Here is a 27,485-nt window from a genome sequence, read left to right on the forward strand (position 1 = left end):
TCTATGTTACTAACCACCTTTGATTACTAAAGCCCCAATCCTCTGTGAAGCTCCTTGCAGTATCAGGGTGCAAAATGGAAACAATTTTAAAAACCGAATTTACTTTTCACGAGCTGGGGTATTTACTTTTTTCATTTCATTTAGCTGGGACAGTTAAACAAAATTGGTCAGTTTCTCTCTCATGAGCAATCAGTGTCATGGTCAGGTTCCCATGCCCTAACAGAACTCTGCGATGTTTTGGTTACAAACACTGTTGAAGAATTTTTAAATCTAATAAAAAAAATTTCTATTTTCATTGACAATTTTTTAAAAAATAGTGAAACCAATTATTTTCAGTTTTGTAACAGTCTTAACGATGACTAAAAAGTACTAATCAGAAACTTGAATAATTTGCACATTTCTGAACATACTTAGTATTAAAACTTCAATACAGCAAAAGGAACTAATAAAGTAAAATTGGGCCATTCGGATCCTGCATCTGCCACCACTGTAATGAATCCATAAACATCCAACAACTTCCATTTCACTATACTTCATACTAAACCACTCAGAAATTTACAGCAGCATTGGGAAAACCGTCAGCTACTCCTACTCTGAAGGCAGGATTAGTGATACATAGTTCAACAGTTCCAAGAGCATCCAGTAGCAGGCAGTGATACATCCTTATGCTAGCTCGTTCATTACAACACCCTATCAAGTTCCTTACCAAAATTCTTCCCACTCTATACCATGTTTTGCCAACTTGCACAATTTTATCAGGAGTCTCATGATGTTTGGTGACCTTCTTAAAGCCCCAGTTCCTGGAGTAAAGAGGGATTACATGAGAAGCTCTGCTTTTATTTATTATTTTAAAGTAACATTATATCTCTAATTTTTTTTAATTGAAAATCTAGTCAAAGTGTACTGAAAGGCTCACAAATCAAAAAGCAAATAAAATAAACCCCCGTTTTAAAAAAGATCATGATTTTTAGAAAACTATGATTTTTTTTTAAAAAGGCTCTGACATGGTTTTTGAATGCTTGGGCACTGTACTGTACACTTCTGTTATGGAGTGTGATGTCTGTCATTGTCTAACAGGCTGCTATCATCCACCCCAGTTTCCTTTATTTCAGGAGTGAAGCTGTATCCCACATTAGGGATCTTTCTCTAGGGCATAGAATATCTAGGTTGGAAGGGACCTCAGGAGATCATCTGGTCTAACCCCCTGCTCGAAGCAAGACCAATCCCCAGACAGATTTTTGCCCAGATCCCTGGGTGGCCCCCTCAAGGATTAAACACACAACCCTGGGTTTAGGAGGCCAATGTTCAAACCACTGAGCTACCCCTACTTCTCTGCAAGCCAAAAGTCATCTCCTGCAAGCTTTCCATAGTTTGCTCTCCTCCCCACTTGCTGCCTGGGCTATGTTGCTCCAGCCTATTATGCAATCTGCACAGATTTCCAAATGAAACGTACATTTTTCCATGTGCCAACAGCCAAAACATAATGTGGCTGGATAGGATGAGGTGGGCATTTTACAAATTCAGTAGTTTACACAAAGTAAAATAACAAGGTGCACTTTTGATTGATTGGAGAAATCAGAGCTGCTGTCATGAGCTAAAAATCTTTCATAAAGGCACATGCCTATCAATACATGAAAGCTAAAACCAGGAACATTTAGGGGGGATAGAACAGGAGACACTGTCAGTACTGATCTAACATGCACACATACAAGGCATTTACATGGGCCTGGCATGTCCATATATGTGGCACTGGTGTGCCCACACATGTGGTACTGGGGTGTCCCTATAGGTAGCACTGGAAAGGACTTGGTATGCTGTCATACATGGCACTTGTGTGCTCCATATGTGACATTGTCATGGGCTTAAAATAAATAAATAATTGGTGATATACCAATCTCCTAGAACTGGAAGGGACCGTGAAAGGGCTTGATATGTTTCCACACATGGCACTGACATGGGCTTAGCAAGAAGTTTGCATTTTGTGTATCCGATTCCCCCACCCCCCCGCCCTCTGATCCTGCCAGCAGTGTGCAGCCCCCACCCCGCCCCTTCCCACACTGTGGCAGACAATGGTCTGTGGAGACACAGCAGTGCCGCATGTGTGGGTGCAACAGCGCCACGTTGTATGTGAACATGCCAGGCCCACGGACGTGCCTTGTACGTGATGGGCCTGCTAGACCAGCACCGCCAGTGTCTCCTCAGGTCCCGTGCCGCCCCGCCCCCCATGTCCTTGTTTTAGCTTTCACGCGTAGGCAGGAGGCATGTGCCTCGGGGGAGGCCCGTCCCACATGACAGCAGCTGCGCCTCCCAACCCAGCAGCAGGGGGAAGCGGCGGCAGCAGCAGCAGCCCCGCCCCGGCCCGCTGCTGCCTGCAGGCCTGGGCAGGTTGCTGTCCCAGTCCCAGGCGCAGCATCCGCCAGCCAAGGGCGGAGGCTGGAGGGGGCGCGGAGGCGGCTGCCCGCCGTTGGAATGGGGAGCCAGGCTCTGAGGTAAGGGGAGCAGCGCCGTCTCGGCCGCGCGCCGCTGGCTGGGGGCTTCGCGTGGAGCCTCCTCGCCCGGAGGCGGGAATCCGCCCGGCCCCTGGCATCAGGGAACCCCCGTGCCCGCAGAGCCGCTGGGAGAGGCCGGCCCGCCTGGTCCCCAGGCAGCGGCTTGTCCCACGGTGACCCGCCCAGTTTGGGGCCCAGCCCGGTTCCCTCCTCTCTGCTCCAAACTCCGGGGAACTCCCCCTCCCTGGCGCCCCTCCTCGGCGGGGCAGAGCGCTCGGGCTGCCCTGCGGAGAAGTGGGAGGGGCTGTCTGGGTTTTGCGCCCCGAGCCGTTCTCCCCACTCCCGCCGCACGGCAAGAGAGCCTCGTCCCCAGCGGGGCCTCCTGGCTGGGCCTGTTCCTGTCTCTTCCGCTGGAACCCCCCCCCCCCCCCCACCAGCACTGTGGTCCCCCTACGAATCAGCCCACGCTGCCCACTAAGCTTGAGCTGCACTTAAGATTTAGGTCACTACAGCTACGGCATTTAGGGGGGGTGAAAAATCCACGGCAGAGTGCCACAGCCATGCCAGTCGAAGCCTCCTGTAGCCTTGCCCACCGAAGCCTCCTGTAGCCTTGCCCACCAAACCCTCACTCTATACACAGGGCAATCAAAGGATGCTTTCCCTAGACCCAGCTCTGTTACTCACATATGGGGGTGTTCCTCAGGGCCGCCCAGAGGATTCAGGGGGCCTGGGGCAAATGGGGGGAGCTGCAGCCCTTGTACTCACCCGGGGGCGGTCCGGGTCTTTGGTGGCATTTCGGCTGGGGGTGGGGAAGGCTTCAGTTGCTCACTTCTTCGGAAGATCTGGTCTGCCACCCGGCCAGGGCTCGCAGGGCATTTCAGCGGTGGGGGGGCCCTTCAGTCACTCTGCGTCTTCGGCAGCACTGAAGGGCCCCCCACCCGCCGCCGAAATGCTGCCAAAGACCCGGATCGCCACCAGGCCAGGGCTCGCGGGACTCCTGTGGGACCTGGGGCAAATTGCCCCACTTGCCCCCCCTCTGGGCGGCCCTGGTGTTTCTACAGCAGAAAACTTGTGTCTGTGCTACAGTGTTAGGCTTTGTCTACACTGGCAACTGAACGACAAAACTTCTGTGTTTCAGAGGTGTTAAAAAAACACCACACCCCAAAAGACAAACGTTTTGCCGCTGACAAGCACCGGTGTGACCAGCACTTTGGCGGCAGGAGCGCTTTCCTGCCAACAAAGCAAACGCCACTCGTTGGGGGCAGAAGTTTTTTGTCGGCAGAAGAGCTCTCTCTCCTGCCAACAAACCCTTTTAGCGATACGTCTGTAGCGACACGACCATGTCGCTAAAAGGTGCGTAGTGTAGACATAGCCTTAGCCGGGGCACCATAACTATGCCACTATAGTCACTGTAGTGTAGACATGGCTTAACTTGAATGCTGAAATAGAGATAAATTTCCTCCTACAGACCATATCAATACATGCATCTTTGAGCCTCTCATCACTGCTATATTTTGTTCAAACTACAGATCGTTGGTTTCATTCTAGATAGAATAAGTCTCTGAAGACTCTCAGACAATACTTAATAAGGATTATTTGTCAGGGCTTGTAGGCAGTGTTTGTAATAGTACCTGGTAGGTTTCCCCTCTTACCATTAACAACTAGGATAATAGAATTTAGAGCCACACTTCTACTAATTATTGAATACGTAATTTTATAACTTCCCATTTTAACTGCATCCGCCCTGATAATATTTTTGAATTCATGATTTGTCAGTAAAAGTAATATTGTACTTCGATTTTAAATTTCAAAGGAAACGTGATTTTGGAAGACACTGGCTATATTTTAAATTTAATCAACTGGTAAACCCCATTTGAAACCTCACTTGGAACAGCGCTAATTGTGTAATTTTAAAAAAATGAACGTGCAATGAGATACAGTCAATTTGAAATCTAGTCAATTCAAAGATTAAAAGTAGTTTCATGTACTACACCCACCCTTGAGTCCCTTTGCCAAGTTTTACATCTTCCACTTTACAATTTTTTTCTCTTGTTGCTGTGGGAAAGGCTTATATAAACAAGAGGAAACTGATTATGGTGAAATTGATTATAGACAAAGTGATATAAAATTACAAGGTAAACTTTCAGAAAACTAAAGGTAAAATGTTTTCTAATCTTTCAATTATAGTGTTCCTTGCAGCAATAATAGGATAAACTTTCAGATAAGCAATTTTAAGTTGATGCTGCCCTTTTAAGTTTCAGGAGCATATAATGTATGTTCAAACTGTTTGAAAGCAGCTTACCTCTGCTCTACACATTGATTTGTAATGTTGAACAGTGTTTGATTTTAGCTATAGATATGCAGGTGAATATAGCCTTATTAATGTAACCTTTGGAAATTATTGGCTGTTCAGGTAGAAATGAATGTGGTATAATACCTAAAGAGATAGAACTGAGTTCCTACTGGGTATATTATTACTGTTAAGTACAGGATTTATTATATAAATTAAGGTCAGAGACATTTTATATTTGTGATACTTGAACAATGAGAAATAATTTTTCTGGACTTGGGGATGTCTCAGGAGAGTTGTCAGGAATTTAGACTACTACATTAAATTTTATATGTTTTACATGTAACATTAAAATCTATAATCAACTAAATATTTCTGTTTCAAACAAGAGAAATTTTTACATAATCATGCCTAAGCCTGTCAGTAATTTTATCTTAACTTTTAAATAGGGTGGATGGCTAAAAAAGCATTAAGTCTCCAGAAGAGGATTCAAGATCAACACTGAAGGCTCCAAAATGTCAAAAGAAATGCAAGAACTACAGAAACAATGGCACTCCATGATGCAAACCATCCACACCAACTCCAATGTGGGTTTTGCATTATTTTATAATTTTACAGAGCATTATTTATAGAATACTTCTCCTTTAATCATTGCTGGAACATCATGCCCAATTTTATTTTATGGTTGTATGATAATGAAATTTAATTATAAAACTAATATTGAATTTCCAAAGAGAAAATTAGTTCCTTCTTTTAATAAGAGGACTCAAAAGGAACTTAAAAAAAAATAGGGGCATTTCTGTGGTACTTATTACTGTAGCATCTGGATGCTTCACAAATAGTAAGGTTCACAACAGCTCAGTAAAATAGGTGGCAAATATTATCCCCATTTTACAGATAAGGAAACTGGAGCATAAATTAAGTGATCTGGAACCGATTTTCTTATTCTTAATAGTAGGCCATTACCTCTCTGGTGCATTCACACCAAAACACAGCATAAAGAAATTGATGTTCTACCTAAGGCCTGGGCTACGCTAGCGGTGGGCTGAACTCGAGGTATCTTAGTTCGACTTATCTGGCCATCCTCACGGCGGCGAGTCAACTGGCGCGGCTCCCCCATCGACTCCACTTACTCCTCCTGCTGAGGTGGAGTACAGGCATCGATTAATGAATCGATTTATTGCATCCAGATGAGACGCGATAAATCGATCCACGATACATCAAACACTACCCGCCTATCTGGTGGGTAGTATAGACGTACCCTAAGAGGGCTATACCTTTTTAACTATACTGGTATAATTAAAGCAGTACAACTTTCTAATGTAGATGAGCTTGCAGTGTCCTTACATGTAGAGGAGGGGAAGTTTGCAAGTTTATAGGTGAGGCAGGATCCCTGAAAAGATAACTTATGCCCCTTAATTTAGAAGCTTTGAAAAAATGTCATCTAGATACTTCTCCTACTAACAGGATTTTTAAACAAATATAGGTCATTGGATCAAAATAGTAGCTGGTAAAACTCCACTGAAATCAGTTGTATTATACCGAGGACTATCATGTTTTATGTGCCATTTTGGCTTTTGATACTTATTTTATTATGCACTTGTTGAAGTTTATCAGTATCACAATGAACTGGATACTCCTTGTAAATTATTTTGAGCTATTGCTGAGGAATCTTCACCTCCAACTGATCTCTCTTCATTGTTTTCACTTCACTATCAAGTTTTTAAAGATGCTAAAATACATGATCTGCCTTGCTAAATCCATTGTGATCTCTGCCTTTGTTTCAACATGTGTTGGAGAAACTTTTCTTTGATGTGTTCACTATAGAATTTTTGAAGCATTCAGACATGATGTTGATGAGTGCCCTAGAAGTACCTAGACAGACAGATGCTCATACTTCTGAAACAGGATGGCCACTGCCTCTGACATTAATTCATCAACTTATGTACTTATGAAATGTTTGTACCCAAAATGTCACTAAAATGGTTTTGACCCCTTTCTTAGGTAATACAGACTTTAAAAAAATTAAAATTAAAATCTGATCTAATTCTACTTTTCTTCCTTCAATCGTTTACAGGTTGTTTCTTTTATGAACTCTCGAGTTGGCCAGTACTTAGATGATCATCCTTTTGTCGCCCTGTCACTGCTGGTGTTTATTGCAGTATCTGCTATTCCTGTTGCATTCTTTCTGATATTTGTGATTTCAACAACCGTAGTGGCCTGTATGGGGGTTATCGTCATTGAAGGTATTTTCTTTATCTATTTATTTCCTTACTACAAAGATCAGTAACATTTAGGACAAAGTTATTTATTTAAAGGATTTTCCTCTCTCTTATCTCTGACCTGCAGAAGTTCCTGGTGCAAGCAAATTGTAGTGATCTTTTTGTGCGTGCGTCTACTTTCAGAAACAGCAACAGTCTTTTAATACCCGAATAGTATTCTAATTAAAAAGGGAGAAAGGATTTTCCTGTCTTGGGCGCAGATAATCCCAACGCTGTACACTGTTAATCCATTTATCCTTGCCATGGATAACTTTCATCTCTGGCCTTCAAAGAGATTTAGCAAGAGCACATTTAGAAGAGCAAATAGTTTTGTTTTTTCTTCTGGACTGTAACAAATGTCATGTATTAAAATTGCTTTTATCAAGGATACTTCCAGATCTCTTGTCCACCACCAAATAAACTTTGGGCCTGATTATTCCTCTCCCAGGCTCCCCCATGGAAAGCTCTCTGTGAGCTAAGGGATCCACATGGAAGAGAAGGGACAGACCAGGGTCTGACTTGGGACAGGATGCACATTGCTTGCTAATCAGCCCTGTGGAGCTCAGAGCAGGAAGATGATGTATTATCTTTCTGTGGTGGGGAACCCCTGTAAAGACAGCCATTAGGGGAGGTCATGGCAGTGTAGCCCCGGTGGAGTTATTCTCCACAGCCAAATTGTGACCAGAGCTGCTGGGGTGGCACAGAGCTTCTGTGCAGAAGATCCTAGCCCCCCCTTAGCCCCCAATCCTTTGGGATCTGCACAGAGCCTAGAAGATGAGTGAAATTTGGGGGCTGGCCCCACAGGCTACTCCACAGGGAGATAAGTATCACCCTATGAGACTCATCAGGGGAAAACTCTGCAAAGAGAACCTCATGGAGATTTCCTCCCCTTTAGCCCACAGGATTTCCTGTGGATGGGGACTATCAGGCCTTCAACTACTACCCTGTGAACAGATCAGCTAGTTGTTGTGCTACACCATTTTCACTGATCATTTGAATTTGGGATGGCATAGATCTCCTGGACCTGGTGTGTATACTTGTATATGTATTTGTGCAAATAAACTAATTCTCTCTTACTAGGTGTTGTAATATCAGTAGGTGGCATAGCCCTTCTTTGTGTGCTGAGTGGCCTGGGCGTCCTTTCATTGGCAGTTTCTGGAGTACTGAGTATTTGCTACATAGCTCTTTCAACGCTAATCAACTACTGGCATACTCCAAAGTAAGCATTAACATAGTGATCTATACTGTAATGTCAAACTGCAGCTCTGGCTCATCATTGATTACCGTTTGGTTAATTTAGGATAATAAACTCATCATTCTTGGTCAGTATAGCACGTTACTCTAACCATTAATATGCAGCAGATATCTGTCCAGCCACTAATATTAATGTATATTTTAGTAGGAATTAATATAGGGACCTCTGGCTCTGTTTTCTAGTTATGGAAGAGGAGGAAGAAATAGTTATATGCAATTATACAATGCACTTTTGATATTAATGTAGCCTCTTGTCAAACAGGTAAAATTATTCAACTTTTAAAACACTGCAACAAATTAACAGGGTTATGTGGCTGCTTTAAATATTAAGGGCTTGAACGTACCAAATAGAAACACATGGTCTGGGAATGCTTTTAAAAATCCTGACTGTTCATGCTTTTCATCTTTTCCCTCCCCTATATTAAATGAGTCTCTTGAAGAACTTTAGCCATGGTTTGGGTTTCAGCCATTTGATTCCTGTGGTATTCTTGATCATTATGTAACTGTTAGTAATTCTTTAGATTACTAAATTGAAAGAACTTTAACAATTTTATTTCCTCTTACCTATGCACTGTGTGTGTTCACTTTAACTTGGAAGAAGAAAATAGAATAATTTTACTTTTATAGCCATTTTCCAGTCAATTTACTTTCTGGTTCTCCTGCATTATCACAATTATGCAAAGCTTTTGTAGCAACCATTGCAAATAAATATCTATTTTAAAAGCAAAACAAGAAAACCTTTTTAAAATTGTGGAAATATTTCTGTTAGTGTTAGGTTTTGTAAAAGCTTGTTTTATAAAACCTGTAACTTATGCTTTGGTTAGATATGACACAACAGTGTTTTTTAATTACACAACCACCTTTCTCCAAGGGCAAGTCTAAACTTAAAAACGCTGTATTGGCACAGCTGTATCACTGTAGCACTTTAATGAAGACACTCTAAGACAACGGGAGAGAGCTTCTTCCATCATCTTAGCTACTGCCTCTCACGGAGATGGATTAACTATGTCAGCAGGAGAAGCTCTCCCACTGACATAGCGCTGTCTACACTGGCGCTTCGGTTGATGTAACTATGTCGCTTGGATGTCAATTATTCACATCCCTGAGTGACATAGTTATACCAAAGTAATTCTGTAGTGTAGACCAGGGCTAAGATGCAACAAGCCTTGGGGCTCCTCTACAAATGCAACTAAGTCAGAACACCTGGTTACAATACTGTTCCATTTTGTAGTGCAGACGGGACCTTGACTGTGTTCCATAACTAAGCTAAAGCCTTGTCCACTCTGCAGAATACAGTTAAGGTCCTGTCTATATTACAGATTGGAAGCATGTGTTAACTGGGTCAGGGACAACTGTATTATAAATGGTCCAACAGACTAGAATGTATTAGTATTGTAAATGACGGCCTAAGTCACACTGTTACATGTGCATTCTGTCTTAGTTAGTGTAAAAGGAGCTAAAGAGGATTAAGCTGGAGTGCCACCTATAGCCTGCTTCTATTACTACTAGGAACTAGCTCTATCCAGTAGTACTACTTTCCAGGGTTCAAATCACCTGTCCAGCAGAAGGCAGACCTGTAGGGAATAAAACTGAGGGCTCCATCAGAGGATTTTTCTCAGATTTTGCATCTGCAGGGCAGTGTCCCTTCCATATCCAAGGACAAACAGAACCACCTGTTTCAGAGTAGCAGCCGTATTCGTCTGTATCCACAAAAAGAACAGGAGTACTAGTGCTAGTACCTGTGGATCCTAAGGGATTTGCCAAAACATAGGGTTATCAGGCAGAAGCCCTGTTTTTGCGCTGGCTCCAAAACTCCCTGCCACTCCTGCTCTCCAGCAGCATGGCTTCAGTGGAATCATTCTGCTAGGTCTGCTATCACCTGATGCTCCCAAAAATTTCCCCTCCTTCCTCCACATGGGAGTTGTTCCACATTATACAGCCAAAGCTAAAAAAAAAAAATCATCATAGTCATTGCAGATCTTTCAGGGTAAGTGGACAACATGCATCAAGCCCATCCCCGTACATGGATCCCTGGCTCCAGTGAGATAATCGCTGGGAGAGCACCCAGATAATTCAATAATAGTTGCTCTAGAAATGCTAGATAATAGGTTTGTCAACCCCCATACTGCGCAACTTTCTTTGTGTTGGGTAAGATCTCAACAATCTCCTGTGAAAGCATAACCCAGTAAATTTGACCATTCTTCTCATTATACAGCAGCCTGGTAAAGAAGCAAGAAGCTAATGAAAACAGTTTGCTACAGAGTAGTCCTCCTGTCTTGGACCCTTCTAACAAGAACACGAAGAGCGAATGAACAGGACTTTCCCAGCTTCCTGTCTTCCTTGATATGCACTTACTTGTACTGTTCTGAATTGTAACTTTGTGTTTACCTGTCAAATACTCAAGCTTTGTGCATTGTTTACGGAAGTTGAGACTCAATATGCCTCTTCGGTTGTCACTGTAAAATGAATAGGAACAGTATCTTAACCTTTAGTCAATTCACTGTCATACTAAGTGTACAGGACATGGTGAGAAATCTTCCAAATACACTACACCGTCCAATCCTGTTGGGGTAGTTTTGTGCAAGAAGGAAGTGTGTGTTTGAGATTATAACTGTGGGTGTTAGAATTCTAATCTTAGATGGGGAATCAAAGTGGAACAACCTGACTGCTGCAGTTGGATGGTTTTGCACTTGGGAAATGGCAAAGCACAGCAACACAAGGTGACACCTGTTTGAATACTGGAAAAATATTTGTAAGCCTTAACAGTGGTTATCAAAATATCTGTGTGGTAAAGAACTAAGCCTGCACCATCTTAAATATATGTTGTTGGAAAAGCAAGTTAAAGCAAAGTTTACTATGTATAATATTTAATAGCCTAAACCAGTGGTCTCCAAACTGTGGGGGGCGGACCCCCTAAAGGGTTGGGGAGGAACGTTAGGGGGGGCCACAGCAGGGCCCGAGCCAGCCCCCAGGGGGGGGCAGGGAGGGAGCACCATTCAGCTCCACTCCTGGCCCCGACCACGGCCCCAGCTGCAGCACTGGCTTCACTCCTGACCGTGGTGCCGAGCCCCAGCTCTGTCCCCGCTCCTGGCCACGGCTACCAGGGTGGGTGGATGGGGTTTGCGGATCAGATAAGGGGTGGGGGGGGGATGAGCAAAAAAGCTTGGGGACCACTGGTCTAAACTCTTGCATGTTCTGATAAGTTATTCAGAAGGGGATACCTTCCTCATTCTCCTTCCATCCCACGAGAGGATGGAAGGAGCTTAGGGGCTTAGTGTTTTGCTTTATGTGTCTGAGTGATTTTGAAAGTCTATTTTGCTTACCAGTTTTCACTCTTTGAATATGTAACTTCTGTGAACTTTTTATGGGAGAGGGCAAATACTAAACATCTTTGCTTAAGCAGTAACCTCATGTATCTCAAAGATACTTAGTTTAATAAAGTACTATTTGTTTATCTGGGTTGTCTTTTTGCTGTTACCCTGTTTATCCTTGCTAAAATAAGAAAAACAAGTTTTCAAAACTTAAACCATAATGAACGTTACTTAGAACTAGATTTCAGTTTTTACAAGCTCTCTCTTCGTTTTGTATTAACCCAAACACGTCATCTTGTGAGTTATTGCAAAATAAATTTCACTGCCACAAGCTGTCGCCAGTTTGGCATTATTTGGGGCTATTCAGCCCTCCTTGTCTTTAAATGGGCAGCAGCATTCTTGGTCCTCAGCTAGTATAATATTGCAACATTGCATGAACTGGTACACTGTTTGTTTCTAAACTGAAGTTATATTTCAAATTATCCCTTAAAACAAATATGCCCCTTAGTGTAGACCCTTATTTACTCCTGTCTGGCACAAAGCTGCTATGTGACTGTAACTTAAATCAAAGGAATGCTCTAACCTAAAACTAAAAGATTTGGCTTTAAACACCTCCACAGAGACTTTTGTGTTAAATGAACTTAAGGTAATATACCTCTTATGTCCTTTGAGTCCTTCCTTTCCAAATCTTTCACATTTCAAATTTTATTTAAGCCGTGACAAGTTCAGAGTATTGGCTTCAGTCTTTACTACTTGATGACCACACTTTTTCAGATGAATCTATTCTGCTTAATGAAACTGCAGTCCAAGACACAAAGTTCACTTTAATTTTTCACTGTGCTGGTAAGTTTGTCATGTGCATATGTGCAGTGAGACCCATCTTTGGCTGTGCACCATATTACATACATTAGGGCTCCTATGGAAGCAAGGACTGCTTATGGTCAACACAGTGCACTGCAACGTGCTCAGTGCGCTGGTCCTTTCAATACAGCACTTTCTCTTCATAATGTACTACCCAGAGGCAAATACTTCACACTTCTCTTAGAGTTAAGTGTGAAGTATTTGCCTCTGGGTAGTACATTATGAAGTGAATTTCCTCATTACGGACCCCAATCCTGCAAAGAGTGTTTCCTCCTCCACACTTCATAACATGGTCAAATCAAAACTCATACACCTTTTTACCCCCTGTCATTTGAGCTAAAGAGCTGTTTTAAAGTTTAAAATGAGCAATTTTTTTCTCCACATTCCTCATACTAGGAAAAAAAACAGCAGAAATTATAGTATTTTGCTTAAACTTAAAAAAAACCCACCACCTTAATCTTTGGACTGAGTGAAAGCCTACAACATTTCATCCCAAAAGGTGAAATAATCTTACACTGGAAGTGTTTATGCAACTTTCACAATTGCTGCTACTTCCAGTTTTGGACCACATCCTCAGCTGGTGTAAATCAGCACAGCTCCACAATGGAGCTATGTCGATATCAATCAGCCAAGGATTTGTATGGAAAAACATTGTAACATTGAAGCAGAATGCTGCACTTTTATTCATGTTCAGTGCTGACCAAGAAGAATTCACATCGCAGCTGTAGTTAGTACAGCCCATCAGCAAGTTTTTATGATGTACGCTTCTGCCATCTGTGTGAGTAGTCTTACCTGCCAGCTTCCAAAAGGAAAGTGCGTTCATGAGTGAAGCTTTCCACAGTGGCTGCTATATCTACAAGTGTGCTGGCTTTCAATTGTTGCAATAAAACAAACACTTCCCTTTGCACCTAGAAGAATTGCAGACCCAAGGTAAGGCAAGAGTATTGTAATGAAAATCTCGATAAGCAGTCATTGCTTTGCACTTGTGTGTGAAGAAACTCATGTAATTGCAATTACGGTGACTCCAATTTTTAGGTGAAGTCTAGTATTAGAGGGGTAGCCGTGTTAGTCTGGATCTGTAAAAGCAGCAAAGAGTCTTGTGGCACCTAATAGACTAACAGACGTTTTGGAGCATGAGCTTTCGTGGGTGAATACCCACTTCGTCGGACGCATGCCAAGTGAAGTCTGTTTCTTCATACATTTCCCTTGCTGACATTGATGCTAATGGCACAAACTTGTGCATAACAATTTTCCCCTTATCTCAAAAGCAAGAGAGGAGATGGTTAAGTCCTATTTTCTGAAACGAGTATAAAAGCATGCCCCAAGAAAGGCAGCAAGGAAAAATCCAGAATGACTGGAAGTCAACACTTATTCTTTTCCTTTCAAGCAACCTTATTTCCCTGTGCAGATACCAGACTGGACCAGAATTGCAATGACCCAGTTCAGAAAGTGGTTTGCAAATTAAAGGGACTCCTGAGGGGCAGTTTGACCCAAAGGGTTGTGATGCTGAAAGCATCCTGCCCCATCTGGTAAATTAAATGAATTTTTCCCTGCACTGTTAGACTTTAAAGTGGTCACTGGTCGATGAACCACCAGGATAGAAATTATTTCTAAGTACTAGGAATCATTGTGGTTAGCAAGAAATGGGACTTGAAATCACATCACGGTGATTATCAGCCTGCCTTTCCTTGCATTACTGCCTACTGTCCACTCTCACTAGAACTATTATCCCAAGTATGTAATCTCATCTTCCAAAGTGACTACTATCAATGAGTCTACAGTTCATGCGTGCACTGGCTGCTAAGATTATGTTGTAATTTAAGTTATGGGAGAAGCAAGACAGTAATTTAAATGAAAGCCTGGGTCCCACCTCATTTATTTAGGTTTTCCGATATTGTATTTATTACATGTAAATTCTATAAAACTTCAACAGTTTCACAAAAACCTTGAAAAGAAATCTCCTGATTGCTTCCCCTCTTCTCCAAGCAGTGCCTGCCTGTGTTGACCATAAGCAGTCCTTGCTTCCATAGTCCAGAGATGCTTCAGTGGTTCACTGGAGTAAAATGTGGAAAATATTGGGGAAGGGGGAGAGAGAGAGGGAAAGATGAGGTCCTTCATTGCACTGCAACTCAGCAGGTTTATCAGCAAATTAATAGCATATACAACTGAAGTTTAATTGTTGGCTCTTCAGATTAACTCTTTTCAGGCTGATAGTGTTATTGACTTGCTTATATGAGTCCTGAAAGCTACAGCTGCCCTGTATGTTGAATGCATGTGTTTAATGTATTTCAATTTACTTAGCGCAAGTCCCACTGTCTTTTTATAGAACATTGGTGGACTGAGAAATAAACCTATGGAGCCCAATCGCTGCCTTCTGCACTACATAAATGAGCTCTGCTTCTCTGTTCTCTCTCCCAGTGTGTTAATAGGCATTCGGCTGACAGCCTGCTGATAGGCACTTTGCTTCTTACATTCTGGTGTCAGTTTCACCTGGCATTGGTGCAGGAGCAGGGGATTCAGAGCTTTACAACAGCTGCTTTTTGACCAACACAGCAGCCTCTCCTGATTCTCAAAGCAGCAGGTTTGAGTATCATCACAGGATCTCCCAGGAGCTGGCCACCTTTCTTCTACATTAAACATCAGCACTGCGACATCTTCAAACTATTGATCAGATCCAATTACTGCCAAGGGATGGATTTTAAAACGAATCATACGGAGCGCTTGAACGGCTGCACTGCTAACATCACCAAGGCTGTGCAAAACTTTTCCCTGCCTGGTAAGTAAATGAGTAGGTGAAAATATATATTTGTGTATACTGTCAGGAGGTCTTATATACAGGGATAATTGCTGATCACTTTTCTCAAAGCTAAAAGTGATGCGACTGGGGCTATTATGAGTCTACTGTATAACTAAGGAGTATGTGCATTATATATACACACACGTGTATTTATATATGCATGCATCTGGTGTGTGTGCATATACACGGACTCCTACATACATAGATACACACACGTACATATATTGTACACAAGGTGATACATGCGTGTGTAGCCACAAAAACAGATATGCTGTATCCAAACAAACCTAGATGTGCATATTCATGTGTATACTGTATCTATATGTATGTTTGAGTGTGCGTGTACACATGAGTGCATATATATGTATAACTAAGTTTGCTGTATATAGTATATATCACTGTACGTGTACATACAGATACACATGCACCTGTCTATATGTGTGAGTGTAAATAGATTTGTACATATGTGTATAGGCATGTGTATTATATTAACACACCCACCAACTTATGTATGTGTGGAAAAACATTATTTTTATGTTCCTATAAGCATATTATCATTGTTTTATTAGAAACCGGGATGTCCAGTCTGTAAAGCCCCCCGATCTTCCCCTGCCCACGGCACACATGCCCTGATCTTTCTCTGCCTATGCTCTGTCTCTGCAGGTGAGCCCAGCACAGTAAGCTATGCTGACTTCTTCATGCCTGTCCTGTTTGGCATCATCTTCTTCTTAGGCATCATTGGTAACAGCCTGGTGATCTGCACAGTCTTTAAGAAATCCAGACCCAGGAGCAGTGTCCCAGATATCTTCATCATCAGCCTCTCCATGGTGGACCTGCTCTTCCTCCTGGGCATGCCCTTCCTCATTCACCAGCTGCTGGGCAATGGAGCCTGGCACTTTGGGGAAACCATGTGCACCATTATCACTGCTCTGGATGCCAACAGCCAGTTCACTAGCACCTACATCCTCACTGCCATGTCCATTGACCGCTACCTGGCCACCGTGTACCCTTTCACCTCCACTCGCTTCAGGAAGCCATTTGTGGCCATCCTGGTGATCTGCATGCTCTGGGCTCTCTCCTTCCTCAGCATCACCCCAGTGTGGATGTATGCCCGGCTCATCCCTCTGCCTGGGGGGCTGCTGGGCTGCGGGATTCGGCTTCCAGACCCACAGAATGACATCTACTGGTATACTCTCTATCAGTTCTTCCTCGTCTTTGCCGTCCCCTTTACCCTCATCACTGTGGCCTACAGGAGGATTCTTCTCAGGATGGCCAAGTCCTCAGAGGCACTTACTGGCCAGAGGTGCACCAGGACCTGCACCAGGAAAGTGACACGTGTGGCCATTGCCATCTGCCTGGCCTTCTTCATCTGCTGGGCGCCTTACCACGTGCTACAGCTGGTGCAGTTAACCATGCACCACCCCACCCTGCCATTCTACTATGCCTACAACGTGGCCATCAGCATGGGCTATGCCAATAGCTGCCTCAACCCCTTCATCTACATCCTGGTAGGGCAGACCGTCCGCAGGAGGCTGCTGGTTTCCGTCAGGCCGGCTGCTGCAGGGGAAGAGGCTTCCCAGAATGGGGGCAACAGCGCACAGGGGGACCCCAGCGAGTCAGGACAGCCACTGCTGCACCTGGTGTCTGTCTCTGGCAGGTAAAGAGATCGGCAGCAGGTGGGAGATTCCCACACAGCCCAGAAAAGCCCTGGTGGTCTCATGTACTAACTATAGACATTCCCCACCAACGCACACACAGATGTTTGGCTGAGTACCAATGGCTGTCTGTGGTGGGAGTGGTTTCTCTGCCCAGCTGATCTCTTGTGGCTGGAAACAGATTTCTGCAGTGTCAACATTTGGGCTGGGTTCTGTCTGGCACTGAACCAGTTCACGTTTGTCCTCTAAATTCTTCCTGGCTAGACGTGAATTACTTTCCCCCTGGCATATGAAAGACTTTTGCGCTCTTCATATATTCTCAATGGAAGGCCCAAGCACCAAAAATTTTAGTGTTGGTGTTAAATTCCATACAAGCAATGAGCCACGGCTTGGCTGAGAGGCACTTCCATTGGATCACGCTTGGCATGAATTTCAACTTGTTTTAAGTGTGTGAAGAATGAAGATGCCTTAAGATGAGCTCTGATCCTTCTCCCCTTGAGGGGCAGATCAGGAATCTAATATATTTTAAAGTAATTCAACAATAGCATTTTCACTTCTCTATTTACATCGTTCCATCTGCATGCAATCATTAACCATGGCCAATATTGTAATCATTTTCTAGTGATCAAAGCCAGCTTTCTGCCAGCAACATCAGCTGTCCCAGAGCCAGAAGAATAATTTCAAATGCATTTAAAATTAAATCTATGGATTGAAAATAGCCAAAGAATGACTGTTCTGAACTGTGTTATTATAGTACACCCACCAACATGACTTGAATGAATAGCTGTCACCAGGTCATCAAACCATTTCACAGTGGAAAATAATGATTGGACTCTATGCACATCATTACACAGAAGTGTTTGCTGACACTGGCAGCACATCATGTCCACATTCCTATCATCATAAAATTTCTCCAGCAGCAGGTAGCAATGCTTTGATGAACATAGATTTCCAAAGCATTAGGCCCAGGACTTTCAAACATTCTTTTGGGTGACTCTGTTTTTGGTGCCTAATGTGAGACACCTTAAAGGAACCCAATTTTTAGAAACTTCTAAAAAAGATCAGGCCTCTTAGGTATCTCAAGTTGGGCACCCAAAATCACTGGTTTTGTTTTAATATTGGCCATTTTTATTATTAAAGCAGTAATGAATGTCTATGTCCATAGATATATGAGTGAATGGAAAAGATGGTAGTAACAGCAAAGTTTCCATAACACTCATTATTCCTATCATTGATCATCAGAAGACAGCTTTTCATAGTTTAAAAAACTCTTTGCTTTTTAAAAAAAATATGGTTGTGGGTCCATAAACTGAGTACAAGGCAAAATAATTTACTTTAAAGACTCACACTAAATCAGAATTTATCCTCATGTTTTATTAAGAACTGTACAGTATACACAATCCTCTGTCATGCGCCATAGCTCTTTATTTTCAAATGAACAACTACGATTTCTTATTTGTCTATATTGTGTTCTATTCAGGTTCCTAAATAGTGCCCTGGACTATGGTATTCAAGTACCTACGTGCTAACTGAAAAAAAATGTGTTTTCGGTTATTTTATATGTACTGTGTAACTCTGAATTTCCCAACCTCTTATTCTAATCTATCTATCTTTAAGCTTCTTCGTCTATGAGCTGTCCATTTAGCCACCTGTATGCAGAATGAATACACCATGTAACTGCTCACTGGAGACATGCTACCAGGAACTCTCCCAGGCTGTGGCTGTTTCTGGAAGCCCCAAGAGGGAGCACCACAGATGAGAGACTAAAACCCTCAGGCAGTATTGTCTTCTTAGAGTGAACCTCTAAGAGGCTAGAGAGGATATTTGTCTCCACCCTGCATGAACATGAGACCCATAGAGAGTCCCCAAAGGAAGGGAGGAGCACTGCCACAGCAGCTGGCATGCACATGCACACACACTTCTGCAAGGGAAGCGGGAGATCTGGACACATGGAGAGTACCCTCCAAGTCCATTTTAAAGCCCAGTGAAGTCAATGGACAGTTTCCCATTGGTTTCACTAAGTTTTGATCAGGGCTATTGTGCAAACTTGAAGGGGTGACCTGGCCCCAGGAGTCTATGCTTTTCCTATATATTCTTGGGTTTACATGCCTCCATTTGTCTGCACAGTTGAATGTTCAACATTTACTCGCTGCTATACTTTCACCTTCTCTTTCTCCACAGAAACGATTAACTAGACCATGTCATTTAAGACTTTGTCACTCAACTTTGACAGCTGCTAAAACAGTGGTCCGACTGCTTTCTCCAATAACAATGTGTGGGTATATTCCACACCTGCACAGAACCTCACACATCATGATCCCACACATCACATGGCAGAGGGCACTATTAGCTATAAAAAAGGTTTATCCTTTCCTCTTAACTTTCCCTTCAAGGTCCTGAAGCTCAGCTAGTGTAATTTCCATTGAAGCCAATGAAGCTATGTTGATTTATACCAGCTGGGGATCTGGCCCTAAATGATCTATTTACTTGTGCCTTTTAAACTGATTTTTCATCCTGAATACTTGATGCGAGTCAAAATAACGAGTTTTAACTTTGACTGCAGATGCTAACCAGACATGGATTAATTTCACTCTAACATTCTTATGATTCTGGCCTCTGACAATTCATGAGAGCCACTATCATTTTAAAACTCTCTGCTGGTGTTTTTTGTTTGTTTGTTTTAAATGTCACCGTATCATCAGTACCGTATCATCACTAAGATTAACATAATGTCTGACCTGGGAAAGTTAGAGTGCTGATGGCTGGTACAGCTCAGGCCAGGTGTGCCTTGATTATTACTAGAAAGTATAATCCTTCAGATTGCTCTATGATAGAGTTCAGTAAGTAAAACAAATACCCTTTTGTTACAGAAAAGAACACTGCTATTTGAATGTTGCACTGTTTGTGAGACTAGATGATCACAATGGTCCCCTCTGCCATGAAATCTCTGAAAACCAACTCATGGCCCTATTAGACACTGTTTTCAAAGGTCAGATTGTTTTAAAGCACTTGGAGCATTTACCATATCCCAGGGCCGCCCAGAGGGGGAGGCAAATGGGGCAATTTGCCCCAGGCCCTGGGCCCCACAAGAGCCCCCACGAGAATATAATATTCTATAGTTTTGCAGCTTTTTTTTAACGGAAGGGGCCCTCGAAATTGCTTTGCCCCCGGCCCCCTGAATCCTCTGGGCGGCCCTGCCCTATCCATCCTATTTCAGTGACATTAGATTGGTTCAATTAATTGACCAGGTATACAGTCACATAACCATTACTTGTAACGAGTGAAAGTAGGTGGCTATATCAGGAGGTGGGGGGAGAGGCACATTCTTGCAAGTAGACATCAGTGACTGTCCAGTTGCATGTTTATAAAATGTTCAAAAGTGACTTTGCCATCCAGATTATCCAGTCTTGACTCTCCCCTCCATGACAGCTGTTTTGTGGTACAGCACACAGTTAAACAGCAAGATGATGGCTATATTCTGCATCAGGTAAGACAAGGAGCAGCATTATGAACATCAGCTTCCTTGCACTGTTTTCCCAAAGTCTGTTCGGTAAGAAAACTCCTTGGGGGAGAAAGTGTCCCAACATGCTCATGAAAGGCAGAATCAGAGATTAGGTGTATCCCTGCACTGCCGGGTGTGACTCATGTCCAGGCTTGGGTGCATGTGAACCCACGTGAGCATCCACAGTGCAGAGCCACACACAACCCATACCTGTGCAACCATGTCCATGCTGGTGCTGCAGTTACATGGGGGCTAGGGTTTCTGGGGGAGCATATCCCAGGATGCTGAGTGCTTCACTAATTGGAGCCATTCTAGGAATTGCTTTGCAATATATTGTGGGAGAAGTTGCCTGTCCTTCCCAGGTCTCTGTGCAGAAGTGTTCTTAGCTCTCCTCATTTCTGTCCATTCCAGCTGGAACCACACTGTGGATTTAGCACCAGTGGGTGAGACATTATTGCAGAGTACAAACAGAGGCATGGAAGAGTGGGAGCATATTTCAGTAGCAGTTTCTGACTCTTGGAAGGTGGTGGCTGATCTCAGGAGAGTTCATTTATGGCACACTGGAGACACCTGTTATATGCTGCAGTAGCTCAGGATTGCCCATGTGTAGCTCAGCATGGTGGGGTCACATGGTCATGCAGACCTGGGATGACTAGCAATGGCTCCAGACCTTCATAGAGCAGTGTGAAGAGCTTGCACCTACTTCTCGCTGTCAGGACACACACAGGAGGAAGGCTGTACCAGTACAGAAGCAGGTTGCTATTTGCATCTGGAAACTGGCTGTGACAGGATCCCTGCAGTGCAGCCTGGGACTGTGGGACCACTGTGCCCCCTTAACTCTCCAGCCTGGGCTGTCTCTCACAATGCTCTGCTAGTGACGACCTCCAGGTGTTGTCACTCAGCACAACAGCATGTGGAGCCCCGTATCCAGCTAGATTGCATGAATGCTCCCAGATCCACTCATGAATCACACTGAGAAAGGCACCAGCCAAATCTCCCCAGGTCCCAGCCTTGTACCTCACAAATATACCGTCTTGCACTGCTCAAGATGAGCAATACATATTTATTGATTGGTTCACCACTTCATCGATGTAAAGTGGATATACACTAGCCTTTGCAAACCTGAGCAAACACCCTTACCAAACACTTCAGGCAAACTCACTGGTAAAGATAAACAGTTAAACAAATGTATTGACTACAAAAGATAGATTTTAAGTGATTATAAATGATTGACTTTTTGCCTGAGTTAGCTACCAAAATAAAATATAAGCACACAGTCTAAACTCTATTAGACTAGGCAACAACTAGATTAAGCAGTTTTTCCTCACCCTGCTGGATATTCCAGTCCTTAATATACGGGTTTATCCCTTAAACCTGGGCCAGTCTCCTCTGTTGGAGTCTTCAGTGTCCTTGCTGCTTGCAGCATAGGTGGGGAAGGGGAAAGGCCTGGCATGTAGCCACTGTGTTATACCCTTAGTCCATGTGCTTGGAGAACACAAGTCCAGACATGCCTGGTGGGCATTGCTGAGTCACAAGGTGAAGCAATACCCTAGTGTGTCTCCTGAGAGAAAGTCTTTGAACTGTAACTCCTCTGCTGGACAATGGCTGGTGATGTCTGTTCAGCACCCAATCAGGCATTGGTTACCTCACTTGTCATTGTCTCTGGAGAGCTAGTATCTGGGTGCTTCCCCAACCCACCACATATTTTAGTAACAGCCATACAACACAATTCTCACAACTTCATATGCCCTACAGCCCTTGATTGACCACAAAGGCAGGTTCGTGAGCAACAGCATGAGGTACTAGAAAGGTGCACATGATGCTGCAGTGCTCAGGATATCTGTTTGGACAAGCAGGGACTTTATTCCCTCCAAATAACACAGTTATCAATGTAGTGTCTGTGTCCACTGTCATTTTAGGGGACCCTGCTTACCCCCTACTGGTCTGACTCATGAAACTGTACCCTGATCACAAAGCACGTAGCAGAAGAAGGTGTAATTACACAGTTAGATGCTTCTCTGAAGCATCTTCCTAATCCCCAGCATCATGTATCAACTGGGAGGCACTTTTTACACCACGACTTTATTTCAGCTTTGGAATGCTGTCTGCAAAGACCTAAATGAATATAGCATTTGATTCCTCAACTGTGCAGCTGCAGCACAGCGAGAAGGCAGACACTTTTAACAGCAGCCACTGGGAAAGTTGCCCACACAGGAGGCACTGATGTAATTTTTTTTAAATGTACCCCGGTAATTGACTGGACCTGTATTTGCAAATAAAGGTATTTGACATTAATTTAGAGTAGGAAACCCCACGCACACTCTGACAGGAATACCACTACGGTTGAGAAATTAAACCCAGAAAGTCAGTTCTGGTTCCAACAGCAACCCTTAGTCACATGTATGCAGATAGCAGTTTAGTAGCCTATAGTGATGTGACAAACATGACCGGAAGCCTGGACAGACTTCCCTGTGAGGAGGTGAATGAGAGTGAACATGATAAAGTTAAATAGCGAATGGTACAGAAATGCTATCCTGCGCCTTCCTATTTCCCTTTTCATAGGGGAAGAACAATAGGACAGGCAATTCAATTGAAAGGCTACGAGTACAACATGAATTCAATTAAATACTGGTTTTTTACACAATGCATAGTTAGCCCGTGGAACTCATTGCAACAAAGGCCAAGAGACTAGTAGAACTGAAAACAGATTAGACATTTCTATAGAAAAACAAAAGCATCCACAAGTACATTAGATGGGCTAGATCAATCATTTTTAAAGAAGGGTTGAGCCCAAGCCCTCATGTTTCAGGGCCTCCAATGGTCAAACATTAACTGGGAAACAGTGTGGCCCAGTGGATAAAACTCTAGCCTGGGACTCAGGAAAGATTTGGGTTTATTCCCAGTTCTACCTCTGGTTTGGTGGGTGACCATGGGCAAGCACCATTACCACTATGTGCCGCAGTTTCCCCAGCTCTTGGATGCAAACCTCTTTCATAGCACACTTGGAGATTTACAGATGAGGGCTATATAAGAGCTAGATGGGATTAGTAGTAGTATTAACTGAGAAGCTTGAAAAGAAACTTCCCCTATGGGCATATTATTCCATGTGGGTTCATTATCTGGAATCAGTGCACTAAAGTCAATATTATTCACAGGCTGTGTACCTAGGAGCAGAGTCTGCTCTATTGGGTTTGGTTTGAAGAGTGACATGCTTGGTTTCATGATCAATTATTGGAATAATCTCAAGTAAGAGACTGCTGTTGATCTATGAAAAAAACTGCAAAAATTAAGCACATACAACAGTGATCCTCTAATATGCTACCAGTGACAGTGCATCTGTGAACCTCAGGGCCAGAACTCCAGAGACAGATGATAACCAAACAACAGATACAGCTAATAACCAGAGCAGAAAAGAAGGTAGTGATAGATTATATGGCACATTTCCAGAATGAAATACTTGGTTCAACATGGACAGTAACTGATGATTAACTAATTAAAGACAAAGTTGGACTTTTGATATTCAGTATTAGATCAGAGCATCACAAGCTACAGGATGCATAAAAAAACCTATTCAAATATATCAAACAAGATGCATGTGAAATAAACAGTATATACTACTTACTCTCTGCTCTCCATGGGAAAACCACTGCTCAGGAGCAGAGTTCTCCTCCCACATGCTTTTTCCCACACCATGTCCCTCACACATCTTGTTATTCTGCTCTGATCCTGCCTTAATTAGATAATAAACTACTCAGGGCAAGGACTGTGGGGTTTTTAAATGCTTACAAGGCATCTTACAAATCTACTGCAAGTGAGGAAAGAGTAATCATAATAACATAATTGTTCCCTGCATTTAACTCTTCTTCTAGTCATTCATCTTTACCTACCAGATACTTGTTTTACCATTATACCTTTCTCAAGCATACCAAAAAAGAGGTTTTTCCAGCACATATTCACTAACATTGAGTCACACATTTCTGATTAGATATTTTAAAGGCATTTTAAAAGTGCTTAATTGTAATGGGACTTGGGCATTCAAATCCCATAGGCAGCTTTGAAAATCTCAGCCTTTTTGTCTAGAGGAAGCACAGGGCTGGAATCCAGGAACTCTTCAGCTATAGCTGAACAGGCAAAGCACAACTTATCTGCCTTAGTTTCCTCATCTGTAAAATGGGGACAATCATAGTACATCGTTACTTACCTCAAAGGGGTGTTAGAAAGATTAGCTCCTGTTTGCACAGCACTCTGAAAATGGAAAGTGCTATAAGAGCTAAGTATGATTAAAGCCCATTATTACTTCTGAGGGTTTCAGGGGGATATGGATACAGATTTGATATGGATTTCTCAATTGTCAGGGTCTCAGAAAGCCCAGGGTACAGCTAAGCAACCAGGGGAGGCACTCTCCTCCCCAGACAGCCTCCCCTTCCCCATGAGACACCTTCACTTACCTGCAGCTGCCATCTTAGGGAAGGTGCACTAGCCTGTAGTCCTTACCCAGCACCTAACAGGCCCATTCCTCTTTCTGTATCTTCAGAGGGATTCTTCCACCCTCTGTCCATTAAGATTGGCCAGCATAGGGGATCTCCTGCATTCTCTCTCCACCAAGGGGCTTCCAGTTTTCTCTCCCATTTGTCCTTCTCCTGAAAGCTGGGAGAGGTTTAGGTTTTTTCCATCTCTTTAGGGTCCCTGCTGTGATTCCCCTCCCCCCAGTGCATTTGTTCTCCTCCTGGTCTTCAGTCAAATCCTCCATCAAAGTTCAGGCCAGGCAAACTAACTCCACTTCATCCTGCACATGACCAGCAATCTCCAGCTTCCCCAGAGGAAGAGGGACTGCCCCTACATCCCTGAGAGCAGGGCTGCATCTTTTGTCCTGTTCCCAGGGTTACTAGCACCATCTTGGGGGGAGGGAAGGGAAGAGTATCTCGGGATACTTCCTACTCCAGCAGGCTTGAGAGGGGAATGGAGACCAGGGTGGCCCATGCCCTGCTGTGCACAAGGCTGCAACGGTGGGAGGTGGCCCTGCACAAACCCTGGCATACTGGCCAAGTCTGTGGCCACCCAGGAGGGGTTTGAAAAGCCTGGAACAGTTCTGGTCTGATTGTGACTTTTGGCAGCTGTGTATGCAGTGGAGTCATATAGGTACATAAATAACTAATGTGAACAGTCTCCAGATAGCAAAGCAAACTGCAATTCCAGATTAGTAATAGGGGGTGGGAATAAGAGTTCCACCAACCTTAATAATGTCAAGAGAAGAATAGTGTGTGGTTTAATGGTGAACTGGATGCTCTAAAAGGTCAGGTCAGGTCAATGTGACCAATAGCACTGTGGGTAAAATAGAGAACATTTTTAAAGTGTGCTCTTCTATCATTGAGTGAAAATGTTTTCAAGACCACTTCTGTTCATGCAGGATATAGATATAACAGGACATATCCCACCACAGATGTTTCAGCACAATACCACATCAATTCCACTAGGGAATGATGCTTAAAAATCAATGGCCTGATGTAGCCCAATATTTTATGCTCTCTGTTATACAGCCAGCAGAGGGAGCACAAGTTTCCTAGTAAACAACTCCCTGAGCAGGGGCAGGTGCCAACAAGAAAGTCCATGAAAAGTCTCATTAATTTTAAGATCCACTAAAAACATTGGGTAGCTGGGGGAAGGGAGGATTATATGTATGCCAAATGGAAAAGGGCATAGTTATTACAGAAGGCAATTTTGTGTTTTCTTAGAGTAGTTTAGAAATAATGGAGAATAAACTAAAGCTACTGAAAACATCTGACTTTTAAAAAAATGTCTATTTTTGTTGTTGTTACCATGCAATCCTGAGATCATTCTGCTGACTGGAATATTAAGTGCAGCTGTACTTGGAAAAGCGACTCTGTAAAAATGGCACATGTTTAACTCTCAGTAATCCCTACAGTAAATGTGCTTGGTTTACAAGTATAAAGATTTTTTTTCTAACTTCTAGGCCTGTAAACTCAACTTGTAAATTAAATTTGGCCTGGGTTCTTTCCTTTCCATGCAGCAGCACCTGTACTAAAGGTTCCACAGGTCAAATCCTGTCCTCGGTAACATCTGGGCAAGTTCACCGACTTCAGATTCTGCTGTCAATGCACAATGCCTTCCTGGGTTGGAAACAAATTAGAGACTAAAAAATTTATTTCAGCATAAGCTTTCGTGGGCTACAGCTCACTTCTTCAGTCCCTTCTTAGTCTGTGGATCTGCTCCTTGTGTGTCACCAGATAGATATCTGCTCATTTCAGTGTCAATATTTTTACTATTTTTAGTTCCTGTTAGCCATGCAGGGCCAACACAGCTATGGGACAGTGAGCTGGAGTCTGTTCTTCCTTGTGTCTCATCATTAAGTTCAAATTACAGGGCCAAGGTGCCACAAGTACTCCTGTTCTTTTTGTTTTTACAGAGTCACTTTTCAGAATAGTCCTGAATCTTAAAGGCAGTTTTAGGGGTGCTGGATGAGTTGGAATTACTAGTTAACATGAAGAAATGGATTGCAGTAACTATTCTAGTGGCCAAAAGAGTTATTTTGAGAAAATGGAAATCTGCAATTCCTCTCTCATACAGACTGACCGAGTGAGTTCTTACTACTGCATTAATAGATGTGCTTAGAAAAAATACCAGGAAGTCTGGTCACACATGAAACTATTGTATACCTTTGCAGTTTATTATATATTAGTCCCTGATACTCATAGACTATGTTCTCACTTATTTATCTATTTAGTCACTTCAATAATTAATGCCTTGCATGACCTTTACAGGTGTGGTGGGGTGAGGGGAGGGAGGAGGTTCAGGTTTTGCAAATAATGAACATTGAACTTTATTATTTATGTATTTTAATGTTTTTATACTTATATTTTACATAAAAACAAAGTTAAAAGGGCAGTTTTAGATGCCTATTCTAATCACCATTCTTGACTTTTAGATGTATAATGCTCACACGTGTTAAGGAAATACCCCTTAGAAGATGTCACCTTGTACTACTGCAAGCAAGAGCTTTCTACTGGTGAGGACTAATGTATCAAAAGCCCAAAATGAAGTACACAA

At 43.0% G+C, this 27,485-nt stretch overlaps 2 protein-coding genes and 1 long non-coding RNA gene across 4 annotated transcripts; 2 read left to right on the top strand and 1 right to left on the bottom strand.

Annotated features, from left to right (window-relative positions):
• The first annotated feature begins 2,287 nt into the window (after positions 1-2,287).
• On the top strand, positions 2,288-11,748 carry TMEM159 (transmembrane protein 159). 2 transcript variants are annotated; one of them, XM_039493283.1, is made up of 5 exons: positions 2,288-2,489; positions 5,229-5,366; positions 6,857-7,025; positions 8,121-8,259; positions 10,510-11,748. In XM_039493283.1, exons 2-5 carry the CDS (start codon positions 5,295-5,297, stop codon positions 10,604-10,606), a joined length of 477 nt encoding a protein of 158 aa, XP_039349217.1. In that variant the 5' UTR covers positions 2,288-2,489; positions 5,229-5,294; the 3' UTR covers positions 10,607-11,748. The 2 variants fall into 2 exon arrangements, with proteins under 2 accessions (XP_039349217.1, XP_039349218.1); XM_039493284.1 differs by lacking the exon at positions 2,288-2,489 and adding an exon at positions 4,606-4,624.
• A 1,509-nt stretch (positions 11,749-13,257) lies between these two features.
• Positions 13,258-25,052, bottom strand: LOC120374075. The gene is made up of 3 exons (XR_005585882.1): positions 24,869-25,052; positions 14,412-14,519; positions 13,258-13,374 (listed from the first exon to the last, which is right to left on the bottom strand). It is a non-coding gene; the product is annotated as an uncharacterized LOC120374075 (long non-coding RNA).
• On the top strand, positions 15,158-16,924 carry MCHR1 (melanin concentrating hormone receptor 1). The gene is made up of 2 exons (XM_039493282.1): positions 15,158-15,242; positions 15,927-16,924. The coding sequence occupies exons 1-2, from the start codon at positions 15,158-15,160 to the stop codon at positions 16,922-16,924; spliced, it is 1,083 nt and encodes a 360-aa protein (XP_039349216.1).
• Positions 25,053-27,485: the final 2,433 nt, after the last annotated feature.

This window comes from Mauremys reevesii, linkage group 10 (assembly GCF_016161935.1).
Source record: "Mauremys reevesii isolate NIE-2019 linkage group 10, ASM1616193v1, whole genome shotgun sequence".
In the NCBI taxonomy this organism is placed as follows: domain Eukaryota; kingdom Metazoa; phylum Chordata; order Testudines; family Geoemydidae; genus Mauremys; species Mauremys reevesii.